Source organism: Parus major, chromosome 1 (assembly GCF_001522545.3).
Source record: "Parus major isolate Abel chromosome 1, Parus_major1.1, whole genome shotgun sequence".
Lineage (NCBI taxonomy): Eukaryota > Metazoa > Chordata > Aves > Passeriformes > Paridae > Parus > Parus major.
In genome coordinates, this window is record NC_031768.1 from 1189581 (window position 1) to 1199762 (window position 10182).

A 10182-nucleotide genomic window follows, 5' to 3' on the forward strand; every position below is an offset into this window, starting at 1 on the left:
ATCTCAGGGATTCAGGGGTCCCAGGGGTTCAGGGATCCCATTGATCCCGTGGATCCATGGATGCAGGCCCAGGCTGTGCTGTGCCTCCCCTGCAGACTCTGCACATCGGCAGTTCCCACCTGGCCCCCCCGAAGCCGGACAAGCAGTTCCTGATCTCTCCCCCGGCGTCTCCGCCCGTGGATTGGGAACAAGTGCAGGACGCCACCCCCGTCATCAACTACGACCTCCTGTACGCCATCTCCAAACTGGGGCCAGGTGAGCACATGGGAAACACCCCCCAACCTCCTCAGTGCTTAAAACCCTCCAAAAAATTGATCTCTGTTTGTTTATATTTCTGTGGCTTTATATTTCTATTTTTATTTCTATTTTTATTTCTATTTCTTTTTATTTCTATTTAAATTTCTATTTTTATTTCTATTTTTATTTCTATTTCTGTTTATTTTTATTTCTGTTTTTATTTCTGTTTTTATTTTTATTTTTATTTCTGTTTATTTCTATTTTTATTTCTATTCCTATTTCTATTTCTGTTTATTTTTATTTCTGTTTTTATTTTTATTTTTATTTCTGTTTTTATTTTTATTTTTATTTCTATTTATTTCAATTTTTATTTCAATTTTTATTTCTATTTTTATTTCTATTTTTATTTCTATTTTTATTTCTATTTAAATTTCTATTCCTATTTCTATTCCTATTTCTATTTCTGTTTATTTTTATTTCTGTTTTTATTTTTATTTTTATTTTTATTTTTATTTCTGTTTATTTCTATTTTTATTTCTATTTTTATTTCTATTTTTATTTCTATTTTTGTTTCTATTTTTGTTTCTATTCCTATTTCTATTCCTATTTCTGTTTCTGTTTATTTTTATTTCTGTTTTTATTTTTGTTTTTATTTCTATTTTTATTTCTATTTTTATTTTTATTCCTATTTCTATTTCTGTTTATTTTTATTTCTGGTTTTATTTTTATTTTTATTTCTGTTTATTTCTATGTTTATTTCTATTTTTATTTCTATTTATGATTTTATTTATTTGTACTTTATTATTTATTTCTATTATTTTAAAAAATATTTTTATTTCTATATTTATTTTTATTCTCTTTCTGTTTATATTTTCTACTATTTTATTTATTTCTATTATTTCTATTTATTTCTATTATTTATATTTCTGTTTCTATTTATTTATATTTCTATTTATTTCTGTTTCTATTTATTTTTATTTATTTCTGGTTTTGTTCCTGTTTATTTTTATTCCTATTTATTTTTATTCTATTTCTATTTTTATTTTCTTCCTCTTCATATTTTCTATTTCTATTATTTCTATTTCTATTTGTTTCTATTTATATCTATTTCTATTTATTTTTATCTATTTTTATTTCTATTTGTTTTTATTTCTATTTTTATTTCTATTTTTATTTCTATTTTTATTTTCTTTCTGTTTATATTTTCTATTTCTATTTATTTCTGTTTCAATTGTTTTCTGTTTCTATTTATTTCTATTTCTATTTATTTTTATTTCTGGTTTTATTACTGTTTATTTTTATTGCTATTTACTTTTATTCCTATTTTTGTTCTTAATTATTATGAAATATTGTTACCAAAGATTTTATTTCACAATTTTTACATATTGTAAAATTTAGACACAATTTTTAAATATTGTAAAATTTTTGTATACTATATAATTTATACACAATTTAAAAATTTTTATATAATTTATACACAATTTTTATACATTTCTACCCAGTTTTTTATATACTTTTAAATTCATCCAGAACTTTTTACTTATTATCATTTTTCCATCCTGGAAAATCCAGTTCCCATCAAATCCCTCTGGCTGCTCCCAATTTTTCCCCTTTAACCCTTCCCTGTTTTCCCTTTTCCAACCCCGTTCCAAAGGCTCCGTGTCCTGTTCCCCCAGGAATCTTTCCCTAAGGAATTTTTCCCACCTCAGGAATTTTCCCCTAAGGAATTTTTCCCCCCTCAGGAATTTACTTTAAGGAATTTCCCCTAAGTTATTTTTCCCTAAGGAATTTTCCCCCCTAAGGAATTTTCCCTAAGGAATTTTTCCCCCCTAAGTTACTTTTCCCTAAGGAATTTTCCCCCCCAAATTTATTTTTCCCTAAGGAATTTTTCCCCCTTAAGGAATTTTCCCTAAGGAATTTTTCCCCCTTAAGGAATTTACTTTAAGGAATTTTTCCCTAAGTTAATTTACCTTAAGGAATTTTTCCCACCCAAGGAATTTTTCCCCTTCTAAGGAGTTTCCCCTAAGGAATTTTTCCCCCTAAGGAATTTTCCTTAAGGAATTTTTCCTCCCTAAGGAATTTTCCCCCTCAGGATTTTTTCCCCCCTTAGGAATTTTTCCTCCCTAAGGAATTTTCCCCTAAGGAATTTCTCCCACCTCAGGATTTTTTCCCCGATAAGGAATTTTTTCCTAAGGAATTTTTCCCACCTCAGTTATTTTTCCCTAAGGAATTTCCCCCCTAAGGAATTTTCCCACCTCAGGAATTTTCCCCTAAGGAATTTCTCCCCTCAGTTATTTTCCCCTAAGGAATTTCCCCCCCCCCCTAAGGAATTTTCCCCCTCAGTTATTTTTCCCTCAGTTATTTTTCCCTAAGGAATTTTCCCCCCTCAGTTATTTTCCCCTAAGGAATTTCCCCCCTCAGTTATTTTTCCCTAAGGAATTTTCCCCCCTCAGTTATTTTCCCCTAAGGAATTTCCCCCCTCAGTTATTTTTCCCTAAGGAATTTCCCCCTCAGTTATTTCCCCTAAGGAATTTCCCCTAAGGAATTTCCCCCCTCAGTTATTTTCCCCTAATGAATTTCCCCCTCAGTGATTTCCCCTAAGGAATTTCCCCTAAGGAATTTTCCCCTAAGGAATTTCCCCCCTCAGTTATTTTCCCCTAAGGAATGTTTCCCTAAGGAATTTCCCCCTCAGTGATTTCCCCTAAGGAATTCCCCCCTCAGTTATTTCCCCTAATGAATTTCCCCCTCAGTGATTTCCCCTAAGGAATTTCCCCCCTCAGTTATTTTTCCCTAAGGAATTTCCCCCCTCAGTTATTTTTCCCTAAGGAATTTCCCCCCTCAGTTATTTTTCCCTAAGGAATTTTCCCCTAAGGAATTTCTCCCCTCAGTTATTTTTCCCTAATGAATTTCCCCCCTCAGTTATTTTTCCCTCAGTTATTTTTCCCTAATGAATTTCCCCCCTCAGTTTTTTTCCCCTAATGAATTTCCCCCTCAGTGATTTCCCCTAAGGAATTACTCTCCGTTTCCAGGTGACAAGTACGAGCTGCACGCGGCCACTGCCACCACTCCCAGCGTTGTGGTTCACGTGTGCGACAGCGACAGCGACCTGGAGGGGGACACCAAGAAACCCAAACCCAAAATCATCCAGACCCGCCGGCCCGACTTCACCCCCGCCCCCCTCAGCTGAGCTCCCGCGCCTTTTCCAAGGATTCCGAGGGAAAATCCCCCAGGGAAGCGGCGCCTCCCGGCTTTGGCGGCGGCGAGGAGGAGAATTCCAAGCTAAGTTGGCTCCAAATGAAGGAATTCCAGGCTCAGTTTGGCTGCCGGGTGTTGATCCACGAATTCCCGGATCCCTGGGAGCAAAGGATGGGAGAAGGGGACGTTTTGGGACATCACAGGACAAAACTGGGATTCTTTTTTTAGGGGGAAAAGCAGCTGGGGGAGGCTTTCCTTGTTGTGATTCCCAGAAATCCTCCAGCTGATGGTTGTGTGGAAAAGCTTGGGATAACAGGGTTGGAAAAATGATGGGAATTTTGGGAATTTAACCCTTTTTCTGACACTAGGTTTTGTGCATGTTTCTTCTTGGTCTTCTAAAGTAATTTGCTTTTTTTTCTAGAGTTTCTCCCGAATTTTTGGAAATCTGGGAATCAAATATTTATTATCTCAGCATCCCAGAATTCCTCCTGGATGTGTACATACATGATATATTTATATTTGGTTTTCTTGGAGCTCCTTTTCCAGCAGGATCCAATTCCTCCAGCACCTGCTTTTTGGTGCTCTGGAAATTGTGCTTTTAAAATCTGAACCTTGGAAATTCCTGCAGAAGGTTTTGAAATTGTGCTTTTAAAATTTCAACCTTGGAAATTCCTGCAGAGGGTTTTGAAATTGTGCTTTTAAAATCTCAACCTTCGAAATTCCTGCAGAGGGTTTTTAACCTGGCAAAGCGATGGAAAAATGTGCAATAGGAGAGTTGGTGGAATTCCATAGATTTTAAATTATTGGAAGTTCAGGTAATTTATATCTTCAATAAGATCTGTTTAGGAGCTTTGACTTTGGGAGGGAAAAGGACTCAAAAAATGCTGATGGTGCATTTTCAGAGCTGGGGTGTTTTGGGGGGAAAAAAAAAAAAATTGATGGAGAAACTTGAATCTGCATTTTTGGTGAGTAAAGATTTGATAGGGATTGGGAAAATTCCACCCAGGAAGCAGAGAGGAAAGCTGGAGTGCCTTTTCCTTATCCATTCCTACTCCAAGCTGCACACTTGGATCTTTTTCTACTGAATATCCAGAAATCTGAATTTTCTGAGCTTTGCTTCCAAACTCAGCTGGGATGAAACGTTTCTAAATGCCAAGGAATGCTGATTTAAGCACTGGCAAATGTGGGAGAAGCTTTAGGGTTTTTTTTATGGCAGTGTTTAAAGGCTCCTAAATGCAAATTTCAAAGAAGAAAGATGGCAGAAATATTTTATTACTGATTTTTAAACTGGAGATCCTCACCTTGAAACAGGATTCAGGATTTTTGGGAAGAGGTAGGAGTTGCTATCCATGGAAAATACCACTTGGGGGTCCTGGAAAAGGGATTTTTGAGGCTCTCATTGTGATTTTGGGAATCAAACTGTGGCTCTCTCTTGGTTTGCTTTTGCCACACTTGGTCTGAGGAGTGATTGAAACAAATACTGCCTGAAATTCCTTGTTCTCACCTTGGTTTTTTTTTAATTAATATTTGTTTTAAAAAGAACAGAGCCATTCCAGGCTGTGGTGCAGGGAAACAGGGTGTTCTGGAAGGCCTGGAATTCCTGACTGGAACAGAAATCTGGGCCTAGAGACCAGGAATACACTGAATTTTCTGCTCTAGCTTGGATTGTTATTCCCTGGGAACTGGAACAAAGCCTGGTTCTGGTGTCTGAGGGGCCCTGGCTCCATGGGAGCTGTTGGGAAGAGCAGATTCCATGGATTGCTGGAGCTGGACACCCAGGAAAATCAGATTATTTTGGGTTACCCTCAGCTGGCTCCACGTGCTGCATTCAACACCCAAAAGAAAGGAATTAAGAGGAGGAAAAACTTGGGAGGTTTGTCACAGCTGCCTTGAAGCCTTTCCAAGACTTTTCCACGTTTCTCAAACGACTGCTGGACTTTTTGTCTCACCACATCCAGTCCAAAACATTGGGAATAATCCCAGAAATCACAGCTTGAGTTTGGCAGCACAAACCCAGCTGGCTGCTGCTGTGTTTCCTACAAAAGCAGAGCTGCTTTTCAATCCAAACCATCCAAAAAAAAATCTGATTTTTGTCATTTGAATACCTGATCCCTGCCTGAGGTGGGAACCACAGAAATCTTGGAATGTTCCTGGTTGGATCTGCCACCTCCTGTCCTCATGACTCCAGCGTGCTGCTTGCTTTTTTCTGGTTCTTTTATTTTTGTAATGTTCCAATGGATGCTTAGTTGGTATTTTATACACTTGGATAGCACGGGGCAGATTGAAATTAAAATATTTTGTTGTCTTCTTGTAAATGTCCTGGTGTTTCCTGCATGGAACCACTCAAAGTTCGGTGCCAAAATGGGAATTTTCAGCTTCCAAAGGGGTAGAATGTTGTGCCAGGCCCTCATAAATTGATTCCCAGTAAAGCTTTTCCAGCTTTTCCAGAATTTCTTGATCTCCAAAAGTGAGAATCTGCTCAGGAATAAAACCCAGTGAGGGATATTCCAGTGAAAACCTGATTTTTCTGTGCCTCAAGTTCCTAATAAAGGTATCAAGGTCTTCCTGCTGCAGAATAATCCCTGTGCATTCATAATACATGAAATATTTCTATATAAAAAAAAAAAGAATAATTTGAGGAATATTTGAAGAATAATTTGAATTTTTTCCAGAGAGGTTCTGGATTCCCCATCCCTGGAAATGTCCAGGGTCAGATTGGATGGGGCTTGGAGCAATCTGGGTTAGTGGAAGGTGGAATGAGATGAGCTTTAAGGTCCCTCCATCCCAAAACATTCCATGATCCCATGATTTTTAAACTCCTGGAATATGAAAATACATCTGTATTTAAATGGCTTTACCTAAAAACTTTTAAATCTTTTTGTTGCAAAAGAAATGAAGGAAAACCACGAAGGCTTTGCTGTGAAGGGCTGGAAGTGCAAAATGGAATTCCTGGTACTCAATTAAAGCCTTTCCTCGTTAGCAAGTGAAGGTAACGAGCTCTGAAGGAGCAGAGTTTGTTTTTAATCACTTTTGTTTTCCAGCACCCAGTGTAGGAACTTTGCTGTTTGAAACTGGATCAGTTCTTGTGTGCCAGGAAGGAAGGAAGGAACTCCAGCAGCTCTGGAAACCTTTGAACAATTTTTGAATCATCTTTGAACAATTCCAGCAGGGATTTTGCCCTTGGCACCTTCACCTGCCTGCTCAAGTTCTGCTTTTTGCTTCTCTTGGGGAACATAAATTCTTCATTTCTGCTTTTATCCTGCCTTGCCCAACACACTTCAGGAAGATTTTCCAGAGAATTAATCATTGCTGATGTTTTTAATAGTTCATAATTGGCTCTGGAAAGACAAAACAATGATAAAGACATTCCCCAAGATGCTGGTAAAGAACAGTGTTCCAGGGAGTGAGGCAGAGGTGACTCCAATGACAGGATGGATTTATCTTCCCAGACAAAATTTCCATTGATAAGGGGGGATCTCTCACATTCCAGACTTTCTGTCATGTTGAGTTATTCCTGCCAGGAATTCCTTTTGTTTGGAGTTCCTTTGGAGCTGGAAAACACATCCTGGGAGGAGCAGCTGAGGGAGCTGGGGGGGGTTGGAATGGGCCAGAGGAGGAACCTCAGTGCTCCCCAAAACTCCAGGAGGGGCAGGGAAAGGAGGAGAGGAAACGACCTCAAACTGCACCAGGGGAGGCTCAGATTGGAGATTGGGAAAGGAAAATGGGATTGGGATGAGCTGCCCAGGGCATGGTGGAGCCCCTGACTCTGGAATTGTCCAGGAGGAGTCTGGATGTGACCCTTGGGGTGATGCTGGTACTGCTGGGGTGGGACTGGATGCTCCTGCAGGGCTCTTCCCACCTGGAATATTCCAGGATTAGAGTTTTAAAGCAGGAATAAAGCTCTGGCTCCGAAGGATTTCCAGAGGTACGAGGAGGTGCCCGTAGGTGGAGCTAAACACCCAACAATGGATTTATCCTGAATGAAACCAGCTCCAGGCTCAGCCTCCAGCTCTGGCTCCCATCCCCACAGCAGATGTGGAAAAGCTCTTTGCCATCCCTTCCAGCCCCCAGCATTCCATGATTTTGTGATCCCACCTTTACAAACTGCTGCTGTGCACTCCTCTTTGTAAATCTCTTCTCTTTGAAGGAGCACGTGGGGCCACACACAGAGAAAAGAGGCCAGTTCCAGATGGAAAAGGTGAATTTTGGGCACCACCTGAGGCTCCAGGGTGTGTGGGATTTACAGAGCAGTCCATACAAATAATTCCCTGATGGGAAGAGGAAAACTCAGAGCCTGTTCAGAGCCTGAAGGGGCTCTGAAAAGGAGGGAGAGGGATTTTTACATGGGCAGAGAGTGCCAGGACAAGGGGAATTGTTTTAAATTGGATGAGGGTAGGGCTGGATGGGATTTTGGGCAGGAATTGTTCCCTGGCATGGGGTGCCCAGAGCAGCTGGGGCTGCCCCTGGATCCCAAGGCCAGGCTGGACATCCCACCTGGGATAGTGGAAGGTGTCCCTGCCTGATCCTGAAAATCCCTTCCAGCCCAGTTCTGGGATTCTCCTAAGTGAGAATTCTCTTCAACAGCAGCAAGGATTTTTTTGACTTTTCCTAGGAGCTGAACCATGCTGGATTGAGCCTTTCTAAGTAAAGTAATGATCCATTTATTGATGTTATTTGAGTGGGAAAATCCAGGACTTGCTATAAAAAGCAGCTTTTCCTGCTCAGCAGCACAACCCTCCCCTAAACTGTGCCAGTCCCTTCCCTGGAAGGTGGTGGGAGCCTGGATGGCTCCAGGTGCTGCCAAGGCATGGAAAATTCTTCTGAATTCCTCTCCCACACAGCCCAGGACAAATTCAAGCTCTCTCCTGAATCAGCAGGAGCCTTTGGAGCTGGGAGGTGCAGGAATGCTGGGCTGGGAACTTCCTGAGCTCCCTGGGGAGCTGCTCTGTCATTAAAATCATGTCAAAGTTTCCATTCTGCCCTGCAAGGAGAGAGTTCCCAGAGCTGAGCTCCTGGAGAAGGGAGGGTTACTCAGCAAATTGCTTGGGTGGTTTTTAATTAGGATTTTAATATCCTGTGGGTTTTTAGTGTTGTCTGAGACTTTGGAGTGAAGAGCTGGGGCTCATCCAAATGTGTTCCAGACTTTTCTGGTGGGAACAGCATCCTTGTGTCCCTTCTGGAAGGTTCTTTGAGGAAACGGCCTCAGGCTGGGCCAGGGGAGGCTCAGGGTGGGCAGCAGCAGGAATTTGCCCATGGAAAGGGAGCTCAGGCCTTGGCAGGGGCTGCCCAGGGAGCTTTGCAGTGCCCATCCCTGGAGGTGCCCAAGGAAGGGCTGGACGTGGCACTCAGGGCTCTGGGCTGGGGACAAGGTGGGGACAGGTCACAGCTGGGACTCCCTGGGCTGGGAGGGCTTTTCCAGCCCCTGGGATCTGTGAAATCCAGGACAGGACATCTTGGGCAGTGCCTTGTTCCAGCCAGAGCTGCCTTACACAGGCTGGAAATTCAATTAAAATCCAGATTTTTTCCCTGCAGCTTTTTTCCTCTCTAACAAGAAGTAAAATTCCTTCCAAGTGTCCTTCACCACACCTGCCCCAGTTCCCTCCAGGACTCTCCATGTCCTGCCAGGCAGCAGCTTTGACCTTCAGGGTGAGAACCAGGAGGATCCTGCAATTCCCTCCTCCAGGAATTCTGTTCCTTGCATCCTCCACCAGGCACAGGGTGAGCACACAGCGTCTCAAATTGAGAAATGACTGCACAGAACTTTCCTTGCAGCTTTTTGAGTTCCCTGCTTGTTCCTGCAGCTCTTGAGATCAGGAAGAGCAGCTGAGGAAGGGTTGGAATGGGACAGATGATTCCAGAAGGAGGAGGAGGACGAGGAGGAGGAAGGAGCAATCAAATGCTCTGATTAATTATCCACTAAAGCTCACGGTGATGTTTTTACTTGGCAAATATCAGGCTCCAGAAAAAATCTGTCCCAAGAGCAGAAACTCAGCTGTGAGAGATAAAAAGGTCGGGAAGAACAAATCCCTGTGCCCAAGCTGGGGGGCAACAGGAACAACCCCAATCCACGGCTCAGCTCCCTGGCACAGGGGAAGCTCTCAGAGCTCTTTACCAGAACACTTTGGACATGAAATCCTCCTGGAAATCCATTCCTTACACCCCGGGGCAGGCAGGATTGATGGGAGTTCTGGGAAGCTGAGTCCTCTCCGGTGGCAGCGAGCGGGAAGAGGAGCGGTGTCGGGAACAGGGATGGAGCGAGCAGCAGTGCCAGCGTTACCTCAGCCTTCATTTGTCCTGCTGAGTCACCCAGAGCTGCTCCAGCACCGCCCAGCCCGGCTGCTGGGCACCAGGAGAGCCTCACAAGGGCTGGATTTGCTCCATTCCCAAGGGATAACTCCTTATATTCCCATGGATGCTCCAGGGAGCTGCTGCCTCCTGCCCAGGGGGGTGGGAAGGGATTCGGTGCCGTTACCTGACGTCGGCATTGGTCACCACAAAGCCCAGTGCTGCTCCAGCTGAGCCTGCAAAACCCTGGATCCTGGTTCTGGGAATGGCAGATTGCAGCTGATCCCAGCCTGGCTGCCACCAGGGCTCTGCCATCTGCCAAAGCTGCTTCCTTTGATCCCAGAGGTCTCCATTTCCCTGTGCTCTGTGGGATGAGGCTGCCAGAGGGAGCAGCAAATCCTGCTCCACACGGAGGGGTTGGGAGAGAAAGCACAAGGAGAGATCCCAGTGCAGGAGATCCCAGCA

General features: G+C 42.5%; 1 protein-coding gene across 6 annotated transcripts in view; it reads left to right on the forward strand.

The window, feature by feature from the left end:
- RCAN1 (regulator of calcineurin 1) overlaps positions 1-5747 on the forward strand; it is a 36053-nt gene extending 30306 nt beyond the window's left edge. For all 6 annotated transcript variants that reach the window (XM_015638491.3, XM_015638501.3, XM_033517736.1 and 3 more), the window contains 2 exons: positions 96-255; positions 3267-5747. In XM_015638491.3, coding sequence (XP_015493977.1) covers positions 96-255; positions 3267-3424 — 318 coding nt within the window. In that variant the 3' untranslated portion in view covers positions 3425-5747. The remainder of the gene's footprint in view (positions 1-95; positions 256-3266) is intronic.
- Positions 5748-10182: the final 4435 nt, after the last annotated feature.